We start from the raw sequence: 21,405 nt of genomic DNA, 5'->3' as shown, positions 1-21,405 counted from the left end.
TAACAATATCAAAAATTATCCACAAATGTGGGAAGGTTGCATGGGAGGGTTGCAAGAAAAAAAAGCCACTTCTAAAGAAAGGCCACATGCAGTCAGACTCAGCTTTGTCAAACACACCTTGAAGATTTTGAGACAGATGAGACTAAAATTGTATTGATAATTGGCCTCCACGACAAATGATACAACTTATACACGGTAGAAACCCAGTACAGCTCAGCATCCAAATAACACCATTCTTGCAGTAAAGCATGGAGGTAGTGATATCCTTTTATGAGCTGTTTCTCTGCAAAAGGGACTGGAGCACTTGTTAGGATAGAAGGAAAAATGGAAGGGGCAAAATACGGCTAAATTCTTGAGGAAAATCTTCTGTCCTCTGCCAGAAATGTGTCACTGGAAAGAAAGGAAGAAAGCAAAAGGTGGTTCAACAAAATACTGACACAAAGTGGTGATCCTTTTTCCAACTCAGTGATTCTGAGTGTTATATCTTTTACTTAGATGTTATAAGTTATAAGAGTAGTGTCACGGTTGGTAAACCGTGATCCCGGGTTGTTTACACTTTGTGGTGAATTCCGTGTGTTCTGCGTTTGCACTGATTAGTTGTGGGCGTCTCCGTTAATTGTATCAGCAACAGCTGCCACTCATTACTCATCTCCTATATATATGGCTTGTCTCACGTCTTGTGTTTGTGAGATCGTTGTTTCATGTCGTTGTGTTACCCCCGTCTGGTTAAAGTGTTAGTTTGCGTTTGGATGTCTGTGTTTTTTCCTAGAACCTCATCCACTCTCCGCACGATCACTCAGCCATGGACACTTACCTTCGGCTCTATTCCCCGCAGTTCAGGACAGGAATGTTCAGGTGATGTGCCAGTGAAGAATCAATGAAATTACCTTCGGCTCCAGAGTCCAGAAGAGCTTGGCATTCATGATGTTGATTCCTCCACCGCAGTTTCACCGGAAGGAGGAACGAGGATGTGGGTGAGGACTTCTCCGCCTAAAGGCAAGTTATACTCTCTTTCTATTCCTGAGAGGGAGGCCATGGAGAAATACATTTCTGATTCCCTAGACTCTGGATTCATCCGTCCTTCCTCATCTCCAGCGGGGGCGGGGTTCTTTTTTGTGGGTAAGAAGGATGGTTCTCTGCGACCTTGTATTGATTACCGGGAGCTGAACAACATTACTATTAAGAATACTTATCCATTACCACTCATGTCTTCAGCTTTCGAGATTTTGCAGGGAGCATCGGTATTCACAAAATTGGATTTACGTAACGCTTATCATTTGGTCCGCATCAGGAAGGGGGATGAATGGAAAACTGCCTTTAATACCCCTAGAGGGCATTTTGAATATTTGGTTATGCCGTTCGGGCTTTCCAACTCGCCCGGGGTTTTCCAAGCACTCGTAAATGACGTGTTGAGAGATATGGTAGATCAGTTTATATATGTTTACCTGGATGACATACTGATTTTTTCTTCATCTCTCCAGGAACATGTCCAACATGTCAGACGAGTGCTCCAGAGGTTACTAGAGAATGGGCTTTTTGTCAAGGTGGAGAAGTGCGTATTCCATGCACAGTCGGTCCCCTTCCTAGGGTTTATCGTGTCGTCTGAGGGAATACGAATGGACCCTGACAAGGTAAAGGCTGTGATAGATTGGCCATCTCCAGATTCCCGTAAGGCCCTACAGCGGTTTCTGGGGTTCGCCAATTTCTATCGGCGTTTTATTCGTAATTACAGCCAACTAGCCTCACCTCTTAGAAGGGGTAACGCCTCCGTCCGGTTGCCCACCGAACCGCTTATTTGTGCCGGAGGAGTTAAGGTCCGAAGTTGTCCGGTGGGGTCATTGTTCCAACATGGCTTGTCATCCAGGGATAAGTAGAACTAATGGGTTGGTTAGACAACGATTCTGGTGGCCACGTATGGCTCGCGACGTCCGCGATTTTGTTTTGGCTTGCTCAGTGTGTGCCAGTGGTAAGTCATCTAACCGACCTCCTGATGGGCTCCTTCAACCGCTGTCTGTCCCTTCGAGACCCTGGTCACATATCGCTCTAGATTTTGTTACCGCCCTCCCGCCCTCTAATGGCATGACAGTCGTTTTGACTGTAGTGGACCGGTTCTCGAAGGCGGCACATTTCATTCCCTTGCCCAAATTACCTACAGCCAAGGAGACAGCGGTTACTGTGTTAGATCACGTCTTTCGGCTTCATGGCCTCCCGGTAGACGTGGTCTCAGACAGGGGATTCCAGTTTATATCCAAATTTTGGAGAGAATTTTGCAAGTTATTAGGAGCGTCAGTTAGCTTGTCGTCGGGTTATCATCCCCAAAGCAACGGACAGTCTGAGCGAGCCAACCAAGATTTAGAGAGGACGTTGAGATGTTTGGTCTCCAAGAATCCTTCTTCCTGGAGTCAACAACTCTCTATGGTGGAGTACGCCCACAATTCGTTGCCAGTGTCTGCTACGGGCCTCTCTCCGTTCCAGTGTAGTGTAGGGTACCAGCCACCAGCATTTCCCAGTCTGGAATCTGAAGTCACGGTCCCCTCCGCTCACGCGTTTGTCCAGAGGTGCCACCGCACCTGGACCAGAGCCCGTGAGACTCTGCTCCGGGTGAGGGAGCGCACTAAGGCCAAGGCCGATCGCCACCGGTCAAAGCCTCCCGTCTACGTCGTGGGTCAAAAAGTGTGGCTTTCTACCAGTAACATTCCATTGCGATCCGTTTCTAACAAATTAGCTCCCAAATTTATCGGCCCGTTCACTATCACTAAGATCATTAGTCCGGTGACAGTCCGCCTCAAACTACCTCCTGCGTACAAGAGGATACACCCCGCCTTTCATGTGTCCAAAATTAAACCCGTGTTTTATGCACGTATTAATCCGCCTACTCCGGTTCCCCCGCCGCCGCGTCTCGTAGAAGGGGAACCAGCATATTCGGTTAATCGTATTCTGGACTCGAGACGGAGGGGACGAGGATTCCAGTATCTGGTGGACTGGGAAGGTTACGGTCCGGAGGAGAGGAGTTGGGTACCTGCTAGGGACATATTGGATCACTCCCTTATTGATGAATTCAATCAGCAGGTAGGCCCTTCTGGGAACTCCAGGAGGAGTTCTTAGAGGGGGGGGTACTGTCACGGTTGGTAGACCGTGATCTCGGGTTGTTTACACTTTGTGGTGAATTCTGTGTGTTCTGCGTTTGCACTGATTAGTTGTGGGCGTCTCCGTTAATTGTATCAGCAACAGCTGCCACTCATTACTCATCTCCTATATATATGGCTTGTCTCACGTCTTGTGTTTGTGAGATCGTTGTTTCATGTCGTTGTGTTAACCCCGTCTGGTTAAAGTGTTAGTTTGCGTTTGGATGTCTGTGTTTTTTCCTAGAACCTCATCCACTCTCCGCACGATCACTCAGCCACGGACACTTACCTTCGGCTCTATTCCCCGCAGTTCCTGTGCCACTCTCTCCTGCTGCCTCACGCCACCAAGACCCGGACTTCCCACCTACACTCCACCTCAGGCCGGATTTCTCACCAACCATTGTCTCCCTGGAGTGTTATCGTCCCATCGTCTTTGTGTATCATTGTTCTACTTGTCTTCATTTCATTAAATCCTGTTAACTCGCATTTGTTTCCGGACTGTCTTTCACCAGCCGTCACAAGTAGATACAGCTGGATAAAACAAAAACCGTGTCTGTCTTCATTTCAGGCTGCAAAGCAACAAATTGTGATTACTTTAAAGGGGTGATTCTATAGCCATGCACTGTAACTAACTGTGACGAGTGGGGTGGGGCTGAGAGACGTGGGAACAGGAGCGAGGCCGATGGAGTGATTGGAAATGAGCGACACCTGCTCGACCCACCAGTCTCGAGTCTGACGGAGGAAATGTCGGGATATAAAACCGGAGCAACGACAGTGACGGACGAGAGAGGACCAGGTCTGGACTTTATTTTGTATTTGGTTTTTATTTGTGCACGTCAGTCATTCGTGAGTGGCTTACGCGCGGTTTTGTCTTTATTTTGTAATTAAAGTTTGATTTGATTGTCTGCCGGTTCCCGCCTCCTTCTTCCCGATGAATATGAAGTTTGTACTTCGTTACACTAACTTTATTATTAGCATGCATATTACAATCATACTGGCTGTTTATTAGCTTTTATAAAACACATATTAAAGGAATAGTTCATCCAAAAATTTAAATTTGGTGTTTATCTGCTTACCCACAGGGCATACAAGATGAAGGTGACTTTGTTTCTTCAATAGACCACAAACTGAGATTTTTCGTTTTTTTCACTCAAAATTATATGTTGTATGCCTATGAGTTCAGCCATAGCTGGTTATCCTCAGGCATGCTCTAAAACTCTTTAGATACAGATTTTTCCAAAACTTCAATGGGAGAAATGAATGGGAAATTTACTTCCGGCACCTAAGCTCTCTCCGGCTGTGGGCGGGACTGTGATGCTCTATTACCTGACACACAAAGCCATTTGACTTTAAACTGTGATCAGCTGTGGTCATTTTGATCAGCTCAAACCATTGCAGTCTATCAGTCTTATGATGTAAGTGGATGGGAATCACGGCTAAAACTGTTAAATTTGTGGTTACTGTAGTTTTACTACAAATCGCATAATTATGGTTACTATAGTGAAATAATATAACATTTTGAAAACTGTCATTTTACCACAAATACCATAGCTAAACTAGTCACACAGAATAAAAACTATACATTTTCTTTGTCATGTAGATCAAGGTTTAGGTCATTTTTATTAACCACTGGCTGTTCATTTATCTTCTGTGATCTTTGATCGTAGCACTACGTAAGGCATCAAATACAATTGTCTCTTTAAAATCAATGTGGTGAACACATATAAATATGTGCTTTTTAAAAATCTTATTATCTTTTATTATCTTATTTCCCTTTTTAGAGCACACTGTGCAGTAGTGCAGACATTTAGTTTAGTGGGGAAGGCCCTGAGTTTGCCTGATTTACGTTAAAAAAACGTAAAAAAAAAAAAAAAAAAACAGCCAAACAACCATTCAAAGCTACGCGGAAAACTGCAGGCTTAGAAATACTGTAAGACTTGGCAACACAGGAAGGTCCTGGCAGATTGCAGGCTGGATTTTCACAGAAAAAAAGAAGGATTCAGTGAATCTGAAAATGCACACACTGGAATAACTGCTACATATAATGACTTTCTACTTGGGGACCTTGATATAAATGTAGTATGTAGGAGTAAAAAGTACGATATTTATCTTTTTAAATGTAGTGAAGTTAAAGCAGCAAGATTCCAGAAAAAAATAATACGGTGTACTTAATAAAGTGTACTTAAGTACAGTACTCAAGTAAATGTACTTTGTTATACAGTCCACACCTCTGCTCATTCTGTATGACCATATTCTAGATCCCTTAATCAAACCTAATACTAAACTTAAGAACTATCTTACGACCTATTAAAAAGCAACAACAGTCACATGACCTACTAGAGTCAGATGCATCACTTCACTGCCATTCATAAATTGGCCTCATGCGATAGTAAACTGTCCATCATGCACACTTCAGAATCACGCCGTAAGTAAAAGGTCACCTGGGTCTTTATTGCCTACTCCTTTATGAGAACTGTGTATTCAGACATACTCATTTTTTTTTTCAAACTCTCTTTTACACCTACTACATAGTACGGAAGTATGGAATTTTGGATGCTGACAAAGTCTTTAGGATTTCTAGGCAGGCAGTATTTCAAAACTCTGGAGGAAATCTCTAGGAGCAAGAGATTGCTTGTTTTCTAGCACGTTGTACAGTAAATCATAAACCATCTGTTGGTACTTCTTTTAGCTATTATGCTCTAAAATCCAAAATCAACAAAATTAATCCAAATCATCTAAACTGAAATCAGAATCATACTGTACATAATCCAAAAGAGCGGATCTGGATCAACTGATTAGAATACATTGAATTTCAATCACTATATCAAGACTAGGAATAGAAATTCTCTGAACTGCAGACTTCATATCATATTTTGCATTGAGAAGGTTTTAAACTGTACTGCCAATGTCTGCAATCTAGTATTGTAACAAACTTATAAACTTCTGCATATTAGCATATTAGCACAGACAGATCTTCTTTAACAAAAAAGAATTATAATATTAAATCAGAATGACTTAACTTTATTCAAGACTGTTAGTCAGGATTGTGAACCTAACACATTGTAATACAGCTTCACAAAGAGGCTGTTATTGAATTGTTTACTGACAATTCTGGTACACTGTGATTAATTTTTGAAATACATATTGTGACAAATCTCACATATCTGGAAATGAAGACCTCTGTTGGCTCCCTAAAGCTGTGCATCTGACATCCAGTCTTCCACAAAGGTTTGATGACAAAGCTGCAATGACCTTTGACTTTTCTCACTGATTGATGTCAAACAAAATTCCTGGATATTTTCTTTATCCACACTAACCATTGCTGTCCTTTTGTCATAGCTGTTAAAAAAATGTTTATTAGCCTCATATTGAGACCAACAACACTGAAGTGATTTATTGAGGCTTCAGGTTTGTTCTGTAAATTTCCATCTAAACATTCATATCATCAAGACAGATGTCACATTTTTCAGCACAGGCCAGAACAGCAGCTCCACAAATCTTAGAAATGTGGATGTAGCATTTGTCAGGACCATAAGCATGACTTGGAACTGATACAGGGTACTTCCAGTGGTAAAGGCAGTTTTCTTCCCTTCTTATGTCCCCCATTCAACTTGCCAAATGAGTAACAAGTTACAACAAATGTGTGCAAAAGGCGATAGAGATAGTGTCAGAGCGCTGTTGCGCTAGTCAGAATGAGGACTTTTATTATGAAGCGCGCTCATCGCGCATAGCCGGAAGAGACACTGTTCATGACTCTGAGATCGGCAGACCGCCTCAGCTGCTGCTAGCGATCTTCTGCATAAAGGTTTTCTGCATAAATTAGTGCTGGAGATGTGCATCATCATCCACATATGTCTTAGTTTGAATGTATCTTGTGATGTGTGCGTCTGCGTCCTATACGAGTGAGTACAAATAACCGTTACTTGATTGCTTGTCAATGATGATGCAGTTATTAGCTGTCTGATAGTGTGTGATAATGCTATTATCTACAGCTATTCTTGAACTTATGTTTATTTACAAAGTTCAGTGTTATAATGTTATGAGTCATGTGGATAAATAATGACCATGGATGCACTGTCTTACAAAGTGTTTATATATCATTGTTACTGTAAAGGGGAGCAGCCTATAGTTGTGTATGTATAATACTTGTAATAGTGGTTCCATTCATATACATATTGCTTTATTTCTTTCAATGTAACCACACACCTTCATCGCTATCATACATTTCATGCTTCATCTGATAAGCACCAAGCTTTCACAAGGAGACCAGATTCTTTAAAGACTGTGCTTAAGTTTCACCTCTAACTGGCTCACACCTCCAGTCATTCTCAGCAACTTGTGTCTGCTCATCTGCAGCAGCCTCAGAGTTCATCGCTGTCAAACCTTATCCACTGGGTGTTCACTGCAGTCCTCAAGCTTTTGGTCCACATCTTGTTAGTGGACACGGACTGATGTGCATGTAAAGGCTGACTCCCCCTCTGAGTTGATCATACTATATCCGTGAAAATAAACCTGTTCAAACTGATACTTCCCTCTGTGGTGTTCTGATCGACACACCTGGTTCGCTGCGATTCAAACTAGCCCTTCGCTACATTTGTGGTCCTTCGAGCCGGATCGCAGTTGTGCTGGGACTATGCAACAGAGTGATGAGGCATCGTGGGCCCCCTCCACTCGGCCCAGACGTCAGTTAAAACAGCCATCCTATTTGAAGGATTATGAGGTCAGTGCTGTGCAACCAAAGATACGTGGTCCATCACGGGTCAGTCCAGCAGTACATCCATCTCGAGAGGAGAATCGGAGCGTAGCGGAATCGCCCCCGGCACCTGACAGTTATTCCCAATTCTTTGAGGAGAGCTATGAGGACACAAGCCTAGGATGGCCACATACCACTATGTCCTACACTGAAGGAGATGAGGCAAGCGGGCAACACAGAGAACGCCTGCAGTAACGTTCTGCCTCACTTTATGACTCTAAAAGGGAACTGCTTGAACCATCTGCCTCACCCAGAGAGCAAGGTGCAGCATCCTTTGAGCGGTGGCCAATGCCTCCCCTTCCAGTACCAGATGACTCTTTAGTGCCAGTGGAAGAGGAGGATGATGGGGAGCTGCCCCCTCCGCCATGGCCTTCTTCTGACTATCCTCCAGGGCCAGCAGCTGTAGAGGAGCAGCGAGTCATCACTGTCATAGACCGGATGATGAGTGAGTTACAGCTTATGAGGGATAATGTGACATCCAGCATCACAGCCCACACTCGTCCACATTCGACCGATCGAAGCCTGAACCCCACTCAGCCTAAACGAGGTCCTGCACAGTATGATGTCTTGTCTTCAACCCCCAGACCAGGGCCATGTTCACCCATATTGCGTCCACAACCCAGTATGTATCCTACCAATGGAAGATCCTCAACTCAGCATCTAGTTAGGCCTGATATGAGCCGTCCGCATGCTACCAGAGGCAGTCAGCTCTCGTCAGAATCTGTGAATCAGGGAAGAGGACAGTATATAGGGCCTGCACCAAAAATTCCTCTGTTTATCCATAACGACCCAATGGAGTTTTCTCGGCTAAAATTAGCTCTGTCAAACGTGCTACCCACAGATGCTTCAGAGCTTTTCAAGTATCAGATCACGTGAAGCTTGAAGAGTCTCATTGCTGACTCCTTCATTAACTCACCAAGGCCATACACGGACACCATGGCAGCCTTGACTGAGAAGTTTGGCCAGCCGCACCACGTAGCCTTGAAGCGGATTACTGCAGTGATGGATTCACCTGAGATTAGGAGGGGAGATATAGTAGCCTCCGAGAAATTCTCTCTGCACGTACAGTCACTTGTAGGTATGCTGCAGACATTAGGCCCAGATGGAGAAGTCGAACTGAGATGCGGTTCGCATGTGGCTCGTCTCCTTACCAAGCTTCCAATTGAGATGAGAGCGAACTTCAGGCATATGATGTTCCACCGTCCTGGACACACTCATACACTGCTCGACCTGGCAGAATGGCTTCGATACGAGTCATGGTGTCAAGGATACAACAACCCATCTGACATCCATACCAAGGGGCTGTCTGGCTACCGAGCTGAGAAGCGTCGCAGCAAGCCCATAGCTACAGTCCTACATGGGGCTGAGAGCCATATGTCAAACCAAGCAACTAGATAAGAAGGTCAGAGTTCATCCGCGTTGAAATGGAAAGGCAAAGTGAAACCCTACTGTCCGTATTGCGAGGGTACAGAGCACTTCCTCAATAAGTGTTCAGCTCTTCAGAAACTCACCCGAGAGGAGGTCATAGAGTGGATCAAAGTCAACAAGAGATGTTGGAGATGTGGGAGAGCACATCAAGCAGCACAATGTGACCTCAAGAAGCTCTGTAATGTGTGCCAAGGAAAGCATCTAAGAGTACTGCATGATGTCAACACACGCCCCAATGCTGAGCAACCAAAAGCTGAAAGCTGTCTTGTAAGCACCAGTACAGAAGTTCTATACCTAGACAGACCATCGTCACATACCCGAATTCTGTTGAAAGTCGGCAGAGTTCTCCTACGAAACAGAGACCGGATACTAGACACTTATGCAATTTTGGACGATGGAGCGGAGCGGACAATGCTCCTCCCTGAGGCAGTTGAAAAACTGGGCCTACATTAGAAACCTGAAGATTTAGCTCTCCGCACTATGCTGATTGGTGCAGACTACCCCCATCTACTTACCCCGGTGGAGCCAGTCAGACTTGGTCCTCCTGGAGGTCCGGCGGCCATTCGCACAAGGCTGGGATGGACGCTCCAAGGACCTGCCCACCTTTTCCAGTGAGCCCCAAGTATCCAGCAGTGTCTCCTCACTGGTGTCTCATCTCCGGCGACAGAGCTGATGCAGAACGTAGAGAAGCTCTGGAAGATGGACATCCTGCCATACCAGAGTATCAAACTGGCTGTGAGATCAAAATAGAATAAGGAAGCGCTGGAGCACTTGGAAGCTAGAACGAAGTGAGTACAAGTTGCAGGCATCCTTAGATATGCCACGCCCCTGCTAAGGAAACAAGGCATTCCCCCACTCAGATCTCCCAAAGAAGCTGTCCTACCCAGCCTCAGGAGTATGGAGAGACGCTTGGCCCGAGATCCTCTACAAGCTGAAGAGTACTGTGCAGCGATTCGGAAGTTGGTGGAAGCAGGAGCTGTCAGGAGGATTGACACAGGCGAAGCCTCAGCCACCAATGAGTCGTGGTATATACCGCATCACTTTGTAAATCATAACGGGAAGAGTCGTTTAGTCTTCAACTGCTCCTTCCAATTCCAAGGCCGAAGCCTCAATGACACCCTCCTTCCTGGACCAACACTGGGAGCCTCTCTTCTGGGAGTTTTATTACGTTTCAGGGAACATGCGGTGGCAGTTAGTGGAGACATCAGAGGCATGTTCCACCAGGTTTGGCTCTTACCAGAAGATCAGCCGCTCCTCAGGTTCATCTGGAGGGACATGAAACGCGATAACCCCCCTGAAGTCTTCCAGTGGCAGGTGCTACCATTTGGCACTGCGTGCTCACCGTGCTGTGCCACCTTCGCCCTCCAGAGGCATGCTAGAGATCATGGTGGACCAGGTGAAGAAATCAAGCATTCAGTGGAGCGCTGTTTTTATGTGGATAATTGCCTCCAGAGTGTGCACACAGTGAATGAGGCCAAAGAACTGGTGGACCGACTAAGAGAGGTACTAGCGTCTGGAGGATTTGAACTCAGACAGTGGGCCTGCAACATACCTGATGTGCTCCGACATCTACCTGCAGAGGCAAGATCTGACAGCAAAGAGCAATGGCTTTCCCATGATGAACCTGGCCAGTTGGAACCAGCCCTCGGACTCAGCTGGAATTGGAGATTAGACGTGTTAGGTTACAAGAGCCAACCTCTGGACTATGAGGCACTGACGATGAGAAATGTCTACAAGGTACTGGCCCGACAATATGACCCCCTGGGATTCGTTGCACCTTACACGACTCATGCAAAGCTCATCGTCCAGAGCATGTGGGATAAGCCTCGTGACTGGGATGACCCATGTATCCCTCAAGACCTGCAGAAAGCATGGAAGGAATGGAAATCTGAGTTACACCTGCTACCAAGCATCTTAGTACCCCGACCCTATGCTCTAGGTCTTACGGAGGAAATGGTTGTTTCCAGGCAGATCCACGTGTTCAGTGATGCCTCCGAAAGGGTTTATGGCTCAGTCTCCTACCTTAGGACAGAAGATGTTCAGGGACGAGTCCATCTTGCCTTCTTGGCAACTAGGTCCAGGGTAGCACCTCGGCGGCAACTTTCCATTCCCTGCCTCGAGCTTTGCGGTGCATTGACCGCTGTCCAGTTGGCAAAGACAATCCAGAGGGAACTGACAGTGAAGACCGTAATTAATAAGACAGTAATTTGGAGTGACTCAACGACAGTGTTAACCTGGTTGCAGTCGGAGTCGTGCCACTTCAAGGTCTTCGTAGGCACTCGTGTGGCGGAGATCCAAGAGCTTATGGCGGAGAGTACCTGGCGCAATGTTGACTCCTCCCAGAACCCGGCGGATGATGTCACCCATGGGAAGACCTTGGCAGAATTAGCTGTATCTAATCGCTGGAGCCAAGGGCCATCTTTCCTCCAAAATGGACCTGCTGAATGGCCATCCTCTCCTAAAGATATCCCGGAACAGGATATCACAGAGTATAAGAAGGTGGCTTCATGTGGAGTGATATCGAGGGCTGATGGAAAGGAGATTTACCTGTCCTGGAAGGATATGGTTGAGGCTACAGCGCAGGAAGTGCATGGGACGGCAAACCAATGTGAGCCCTTGACTTCAGAGGACTATTGTCAGGCAGAGAAGAAAATCTTTCAGAAAATTCAATTGGAATGCTTTCCAGTAGAGTTGCGCCATCTTAAAGCCGGGAAAGATGTACTTCGAAGTAGCCGTCTCCTTACCCTATCCCCAGAACTGGACCCTGATGAGGGAATTATACGGGTGGGGGGGGGGGAGACTTCGACGGACCGAAGGGTTAGACCCTGACTTTAAACATCACATTGTCTTGAACCCCTCGCATCCCGCAACTAAACTTCTTATCCAAGACTATGATGTTCGGCTCTGTCATCCGGGCCCAGAGCGAGTATTTGCAGAGATGCGCAGGACATTTTGGATCCTCCGTGGAAGGGAGGCCATCAGGAGGGTGCAAACCCAATGTCAGGAGTGCCAGCGATGGAAATCTAAGCCATCAGTCCCAAAGATGGCTGATCTGCCTGTGGCACGTGTTCGTCTATACAAGCCGGCGTTCTACTCCACTGGTGTCGATTGTTTCGGAACTCTACAAGTGAAGATAGGACGACGTTCAGAAAAAAGGTGGGGCATTATTTATAAATGCCTTACCACTCGGGCAGTGCACCTGGACCTCCTGCATGCTATGGATTCTGACTCCTCCTTAATGAGCCTCAGACATTTCATTGTACGTCGTGGGAGTCCAGCAGAGCTCTATTCAGACCAGGGCACAACTTTAAAGGAGGGGAGAAAGAGCTCAGTGATTGGTTCAATCGCATGTCTTCTGACCTCAAACAACTCTTCACCAAGCAGATTTATTTTCGCTTCAATCCCCCAGCAGCTCCCCACTTCGGGGGTACATGGGAGAGGGATATCAAGTCTGTTAAGACCGCCCTGTATACCGTCATTGGAGTCCAACCGGTCTCTGAGAAAGTATTGCTTACAGTGCTTCTAGAGGTCGAGGCTATATTGAACTCAAAACCCCTGGGTTACACCTCCAGTGTTGCTGACTTGGATGCTGTAACTCCAAATGTCTTCTTGATGGGGCGGCTGGATGATGGTTTACCTCCGGTGGTGTACCATAAGAGTGAGGGACTGAGCCGGCGAAGATGGCGACACTGCCAAGTCTTAGCAGATCACTTCTGGGGAAGATTCATCAGGTGCTACCTGCCAACCCTTCAATGCCGACAGAAGTGGCATGGTACCACAGCTGATCTGACAGTGGGTTCTGTAGTCCTGTTGATGGACCCCCAGTTTCCGCGGGCACTCTGGCCAGTTGGTAGAGTGGTTAAAGTACATCCAAGTGGGGACAAAGTCTACACCCGGCCCGTTGATCGGTTTATTACTTTGCCAGTCATACCGGATGCTGAGGGGGATTAGGAATGCCTGTCAACGACTCCAGATTAAGGATACGCCTTTTACAGGAGCAAATTGCACACAATTTGGGGCGGCTGTGCAAAAGGCGATAGAGAGAGTGTCAGAGCCTTGTTGCGCTAATCAGAAGGGGGACTTTTATTATGAAGTGCGCTCATCGCGCATAGCCGGAAGAGACACTGTTCATGACTCTGAGATCGGCAGACCGCCTCAGCTGCTGCTAGCAATCAGGTTTTCTGCATAAATAAGTGCTGGAGATGTGCATCATCATCCACATATGTCTTAGTTTGTGTCAGGATCTGGTAAGGGAGGATTTCAGGTGCAGACAGGAAGTAACGAAACAGGATTTATTTAACAAAAAGGGGAAAACAAAACCCACGAGGGGGAAAACAGGACTAGGGCAGATACAGCAAATACTAAATAGACTGACTAGACGAGATAAACAAAGACTCAAGACAGGAGAACACTAACTACAAATAACACTCACGGCTATACAGGATACAATCTCAATCACAGGTGAGGAACACACACAAATCACAATCACAATTCTTAGGGAACAAGTCTCAATGAACCGACGCAAGACAGAGCACACTAGGAAAGCTAAATAGGGGGAACAATCAAGACACGACAGGTGGCACAGATGGGACAATCAAGACACTACTAGGTTAACAAGGGGGGCGGGGCAAGGGAACGAGACAACACAAGCACATGGCCCAAAGGCAAGGCCATGTGCTTGTACACAAAACACGGGTCTGTCATGATCCTGCCTCAAGACTAGGAAAAATCAAGGACACGAGGGCAGAATCATGACAGTTTGAATGTATCTTGTGATGTGTGCATCCTATACGAGTGAGTACAAATAACCGTTACTTGATTGCTTGTCAATGATGATGCAGTTATTAGCTGTCTGATAGTGTGTGATAATGCTATTATCTACAGCTATTCTTGAACTGATGTTTATTTACAAAGTTCAGTGTTATAATGTTATGGGTCATGTGGATAAATAATGACCATGGATGCACAGTCTTACAAAGTGTTTATATATCATTGTTACTGTAAAGGGGAGCAGCCTATAGTTGTGTATGTATAATACTTGTAATAGTGGTTCCATTCATATACATATTGCTTTATTTCTTTCAGAGAAACCACACACCTTCATCGCAATCATACATTTCATGCTTCATCTGATAAGCACCAAGCTTTCACAAGGAGACCAGATTCTTTAAAGACTGAGCTTAAATTTCACCTCTAACTGGCTCACACCTCCAGTCATTCTCAGCAACTTGTGTCTGCTGATCTGCAGCAGCCTCAGAGTTCATCGCTGTCAAACCTTATCCACTGGGTGTTCACTGCAGTCCTCAAGCTTTTGGTCCACATCTTGTTAGTGGACACGGACTGATGTGCATGTAAAGGCTGACTCCCCCTCTGAGTTGATCATACTAAATCTGTCAAAATAAACCTGTTCAAACTGATACTTCCCTCTGTGGTGTTCTGATCGACACACCTGGTTTGCTGCGATTCAAACTAGCCCTAACAGTATCTGGTAGCTCTTCGCTACAAAATGTCTGAGCCAAACTTTGCCATTAAAATGCAATTACACATAATTTACATAAAGTTAATTATTTGTAAAATTTTGTTAAAGCAACTGCAGTTGCATTACTGAATTCATATCACAAATACAGACCCAGTCTACTTTATTTTGTATTCTAATACAAATTTGTCCCAATAAAATAGCAAATTGCAATTGTAATTATATAGTAAGCAACATCATAAAACTGCAGGGTGTAACACTTTTAATTTTCTAGGAGCTCATGTTGAATATGGGCCATTTGAATGTATGTAACCCTTCTAAGATATGTGTGTTGACTTAACTTCAGCTCTCATACTCATCTGCCACAGATCCAGCTCGTGTGATGTCACACATACTCAAAAGCTTATGGAATACAATAAAAAACAAAACAAAACAAACAAAAAGATTAATAAATAAACTGTAATGCTTGTCATATGATGTGATGCTATTTTTCTTTGAAGCATTAACTTTGGATTTTGTGTGGGTGATCTTATTCCCTGTAGTAAAACAATGAAAACATTCACTAGTAAAAAAACAAAAAACATTTTGAGACCAACAGCATTAACCGTTTTAAACGTCACTCTACCATGCTAGAGCAAGGGTGTCCAAAGCTGCTCCTGGATGGCCGGTGTTCTGCAGAGTTCAGCTCTCCAACCCCAATTAAACATACATGAACCAGCTAATTAAAGTCTTATTGGGCATACTAGAAACTTTGAGGCAGGTGTGTTGAGGAAGTTGGAGCTAAAATCTGCAGGACATCGGCCCTCCAGGACTGATTTTGGACACCCCTGTGTCGCTTTTATTTCACTTTGCTTAGGCTAAAGCCAGGGTTAATTAAGTAATACCCTCTCCTACAGGAAATTGTTAATCAATATGTTTCAATACGGAAAATGAATAACGTTATTATCTGATGCAAGAAAGGATTTTGTAGTTCCCTTAGGAGTCAAAGCCTTTAAAACCAATCCATTTCTTAGCCATTACAGAAATTGAAAAACACAGTTTTGGAAAGGAAGGTCTTAAAACATGGTTAAGCATTTAAATAAACATTCACATTTACTTGTCCTAGAAATTAGCACAACATTTCTTGCTTAGGCTAAGTGTATAGTATATCATGATATTAGACCACAATCTGAATTAATTTTCACTAACTTGGTGAAAATCAGCAATGTGTTAAATGTATTAATTTGACATATGCTTTTCATCCTTCTTCATAATTGATTAATGTCCACAAGCTATTTAGATTTTTCAACATCAAATTATTATAATACCAAAGCACAAAGAGGAAAGAAAGCTCAGGTCATGAGAAGAGAGGAACATTCACAGAAGGACTGGGAGTAGAATGTACATAACATGCAAGAAAAAATAAATAAATTGTGAATAAACACGATTTAGCTGACTATTTATTCCTGCATGTCATGTGCGGGGCTCCGTAAGAATGATCTCCACTAACCTCATCAGATGACAACAAAACAAGCACAAGTGTTAATTAAACACGCACGACAGGCATCTGTGTTCAAGTGTAATGTCCAGCACTACTGGAATGAATGCTCAAGGCAAACTCAAGCTTAACAAATTGTTGAATCTATTATAATAATCTGATAATATAATGATAATAATCTCTGATGAAATCCTGTCAAAAACACAGATCTAAGGCAAAGACACTCCAGTTTTTAAATAATTATTTTGCATGACGTGAGCTTGAGTGAGCCTGAAGGAGAGCCAAAAATGTTAATTAACTGTTGTCCATACATTAAGGTCATGTCAATTTGTTCTAAAAAGATCTCCACTAACCTCATCAGATGACAACGAAACCAGCACAAGTGTTAATTAAACACGACGACAGGCTTCTGTGTGCAAGTGTGATGTCCAGCACTACTGGAATGAATGCTCAAGGCAAACTCAAGCTTAACAAGTTGTTGAATCTATTATACTATTTATGAGAAAACACAAAACAACACTGAGCTCATGAACATCTCAAAGCTTCTTACAGCATTACAGTTCCATACAGTCGATGAAGCAACAGTTGGAATTGGAGGATTTCTACTTTTCTTCTACAACTGATGCCAAATTCAAACAAAGGCAGCTCAATCACAATCCCAAAATACTTATTCAGTTTTCTAACACAAACCTTTCACAGATATGCTGTTATACTGCTGGTCTCATTTCCATTCATAACCAAAACAAACTGATTCACTAATGTGTATAGCTAGAAGATTGAGACTGTTGGTGCAGGGCCTGCAGGCATAACAACTTGTGTAGCCTGAGCATCTTATAAAACATACACGCTCATACTTAAATTTAAGTAAACTTAGACCTTGTGTTTAAGTGCCAAGCAAAGTCAGCTTACTGTAGGTAACCAGGTTATCAGACAAAGTAGGCTATGTCAGTTTAGCAAACAAAAGGTTAATAGAAAACATTTAACTTAAGATTCCTTTCATCATTCATCAAAATGCCTTTCACTGAAAAATGAACACCTCATCTAACCGTTAACCTTCAAGATCTGTATGTACGCAAATGTTTTACAAACCATGCATGATGTGAGACTATTCAGAGCAAAATCAAGATGAATGAACCCATGAATGAACCCAGCTTTATGCAGGAGTCCATCAACCCAAAAGTATCCCGGAAAAAGTCTCTAGCTGAAATTATCAGGTTTAGCTTTAAAGGGACATTAAGTAGGAATTACTCCCATCTAGTGGTGAAATTGTATTTTGCATTCAAACTAATTTTGCTCTCCAGCGCCTTGCTTTTTCAAATGCGCGTTGCATCTACGGTAGGCGATATGTACCAAAAAGCTTTGACGGGATGTCTTCTAATAGCACTTCGTCGAGTTTTCCTTCAGGTGAACAGCTGTGTTATTTCAAACAAACTGCAACATGACCAGAAACAAACGAATGTTACAGTATGAATTACTGACTGTGGAAAACATGAAATATTGTAATTAGTAGTTATGTCTTCTTTATTCGTTATATTTTCTGAATAATGTGCATTGTTAGATATAAAAAAAAATATTGTAATATAGATTGTAACACTGACTTACCTGTCGAGAAGAAAACTGGCCACTTCAGCGTCTCTTTTGAAATCTTTATCCAGCATTAGCTCTTTCCACCTAGAAAAAGCTTCCCCGACATTAACTCTTGTTTTCTGTAATCTACGGTCACGTTTCCTTTTACGTTCTATTTTTGACTGTTTTGGCGACGATGTTTTCTTCTCCTGTGGCGCGGCATATGTATGGTCCATAATAAGAATGCAATCCAGACTTTTAAACTTGCCGGTGCAGTTTCAAGCGCCTCTCACTGCTCTGCACCTGCGTTTCTGGCTCTGACCGAAAACGCGTTGTGGAAACGCGTTGGCTTAGTACTTTTTGTCCCTCTCTGCTATTATAGTTTTGCAAGATGGCGGAACTACATGGAAGCCTCCATCGACCTACCCGTCCCATGTATATAAAGATAATAAATTCTTCATTTACGAGGATTAGTTTAAACATTGGCATAGGTATTTGTACACCATTGAGGGCATATTTATGAATAAAAATATTGATTTTAGATAATAAAATACCTAAAAAGTTACTTATTGTCCTTTTAATGCAGAGGCGACAAAGTTGAGCAGGAATTTGTGCAATTCATCAGAATCTGGTGATGACATTAGTGATAATAATCTCTGATGAAATCCTGTCAAAAACACAGATCTAAGGCAAAGACACTCCAGTTTTTAAATAATTATTTTGCATGACCTGAGCTTGAGTGAGCCTGAAGGAGAGCCAAAAATATTAATTAACTGTTGTCCATACATTAAGGTCATGTCAATTTGTTCAAAAAAGATTTAATAAGATTTTGTGTCTGACAAAGAGATCTTCAGACGATGTATGCTTAACTAGTCTGTAAAATGAAAATTAGATGGCAAAACATTTATATAAAATATGCTGGCAGTAAAGGATGTCTACCAATGCAGTGGCATGTACAATGACATTGCTGCTGTATTCTTTAAATGATATTAAAGTGTCATGTCTGTGGTGTCATGTAAATACCATCACTCATCATTCAGTATCGTGATTACCATCTGATAGCAACACCATACTTGTCCCTGAACTCCACTTTAGCACCAATATCAACAGGAGACAAAACAAAGCAAAGCAAAGCAAAACAAAACTTAATTAAAGGTCTACTTTAGTTTTGCTCCTGTGTGTCACTGAATCGGCTCACACGTGGATATGATCATGAACATAAACATCCAGCAGACAGTTAAAGTGTCTTACCGCAGTCCTGACAGAGCACCTGGATCACATCCTTCCTCACGGTGCGCTTGGTCTCCACCGGCGGGAAGACTGCCGTGAACACGGACGTGTCGTTTGTGGGTTCCATAAAGAACATGTACCGGATTCCGGTGTTGAGCTGGAAACATCTGCCACCTTCAACCCGAATGAGAGACACCACAGAGTCCTTGAGCAGCCCTCCCGCCTTCAGCTGCCACACCTGCTGCACTCTGATGCGCACCTGTCGCGACGCGTTCACCGGCGACTCACCCTGCGTTTCAGCCCAGTTCCGCTCTGTTCGCTCTTCCTCCAGGAGCTTTCCCTCGAACACGACCCCTGAGCGGCGCGCGAGCTCCTGCACTGACGCCGCAGGCGGAGAACAAGCGAAGCTCCCGCAGCGGACCACAGTCCACAGGGACAAACATACAGCCACTCCACAGATAGCCGAGAAAGGACTGCGTTCTGACGGAATCGCCTGCATCCTCGCAAGAGTTTCTTGAATTCAGCTGGATGAATTAAAGTGGAACAGAAGGAGTGAACAGAGAACAGCGTGGGTTCGGATAGCTTTTCAGCTGATCGTACAGGAGGCGGGGTGAGAGATCTCAGCCGCGTGCGAGAAGGATTTCCCCACCGCGACGCGACAAAGGACGGGTCATCGCGTCGTGTGTGGAATTACCGACATAATTCCCTATTTGTCCTCAATCAAGTGGCTAGGGATCTGAAAATATATTGAATTTGAAACACTGTCAAAACTCGAAAACTCAAAAAAAAAAAAAAAAAAAAAAAAAGTCCACAACATTTAGGCTAACTGTAATTTTAAAGTTTTGGGGCAAATTTGAAATAACGTTTAAAACGAAATTTCATGAAACACCAAAAAATTGAAAGGCAAAACAAAATCTCAAACCAAAAGCCAAATTAAAGTATAAATGTATAAATTCTGAAAAAAATAAATAATAATAAAGTATAACATAAATTAATTCAGAACGTGGCAGCACGATACATTTTTAATGAGCCAAAAAGAATACATGTCACACCTCTGTTTATCATCCCGTGACAGCGATCTGACACAAATACTCCTGATCTGAGAAATGTTTAAATGTCAATATGTAGTAGCATCCTCAGTCTTTCTTTATTATATTATAGGCTATTATATTCTAATTGATTATTTAATACGTCAAAATGTTGTCAGTGTATATTACTGTTTTTAAAATATTTTGACATTGAAATTTAGCAAAATAATGAATGTAAAAGAGAAAACAACTATTTATGCAATTGGACACTTTGACACAAAACCTTACAGTTACTGATATACAAAACCTTACTGACAACTAGCCCCTGACTCCTATATTCAACTGGGAAAACTCCCTGGAACATGTATTTGGATGTGGCCCATCTCGTCTGATCCAATATTACCTTGGCTCTGGTGAGTTTCCAAAAATGCAGAATTAGAGACTTTATGTCAAAACTTTAAAATTTCTTTAAAACACACTGCACATATATTCATTTGCACCATTCTTATACAATTTCACATAACACAAATTATTACAATCATAATCACTTTGTGACTTGACAAAAAGCATTACTAATGACGAATCAAATCCATGCAAAAGGCTCACATCAAGATACACATGGAGTGAAATTGAACAGAATTGTATTTTTCCACATGAGCTATAGCAAATGTAGGTGACAGGATGTAGGTGTGTCCAGCAACATCTGAAACCGTTCAGAAATGTTAACTTTATGCAAATAAACAGCCACTTTATTGTTGGGGAGCAAAAAGCAATAGGGGTGAAAAACAGAGCTCAAACGTCACCCTTCTGGAGTGTAGGCCAGACAGCACAGAGAAGTTCAATGTCCAGATTTACAGGTGCTGGTCATATAATTAGAATATCATCAAAAAGTTTATTTATTTCATTAATTCCATTCAAAAAGCGAAACTTGTATATTATATTGATTCATTACACACAGACTGAAATATATTTCAAATGTTTATTACTTATTTTGATGATTACTACTGACAACTAAGGAAAATCCCAAATTCAGTATCTCAGAAAATTAGAATGTAAATTAAGACAAATACAAAGAAAGGATTTTTAGAAATCGTGGCCAACTGAAAGTATGAACATGAAAAGTATGAGCATGTACAGCACTCAATACTTAGATGGGGTTCCTTTTGCCTGAACTATTGCAGCCAGTTAAAAAACAGGGATACCATGATCCTTAAACCAGGTACTGGAAGCTTTGGCACTGTGTGCAGGTGCCAAGTCCTGCCGGAAAATGAAATCTGCATCTCCATAAAGTTGGTCAGCAGCAGGAAGCATGAAGTGCTGTA

At 43.2% G+C, this 21,405-nt stretch overlaps 1 protein-coding gene across 4 annotated transcripts in view; it reads right to left on the bottom strand.

The window, feature by feature from the left end:
• The window catches only part of LOC113053972 (pro-neuregulin-1, membrane-bound isoform-like), a 137,773-nt gene extending 118,039 nt beyond the window's left edge, over positions 1–19,734 (bottom strand). For 2 of the 4 annotated variants that reach the window (XM_026219137.1, XM_026219140.1), the window contains exon 1: positions 19,077–19,734. In XM_026219137.1, coding sequence (XP_026074922.1) covers positions 19,077–19,554 — 478 coding nt within the window. In that variant the 5' untranslated portion in view covers positions 19,555–19,734. The remainder of the gene's footprint in view (positions 1–19,076) is intronic. The other 2 variants (XM_026219139.1, XM_026219138.1) reach the window with 2 other exon arrangements.
• Positions 19,735–21,405: the final 1,671 nt, after the last annotated feature.

This window comes from Carassius auratus, chromosome 35 (genome assembly GCF_003368295.1).
Source record: "Carassius auratus strain Wakin chromosome 35, ASM336829v1, whole genome shotgun sequence".
Classification (NCBI taxonomy): Eukaryota; Metazoa; Chordata; class Actinopteri; order Cypriniformes; family Cyprinidae; genus Carassius; species Carassius auratus.
The sequence above is the reverse complement of the archived record's forward strand: the minus strand, read 5'-3'. Positions and strand labels throughout refer to the sequence as shown.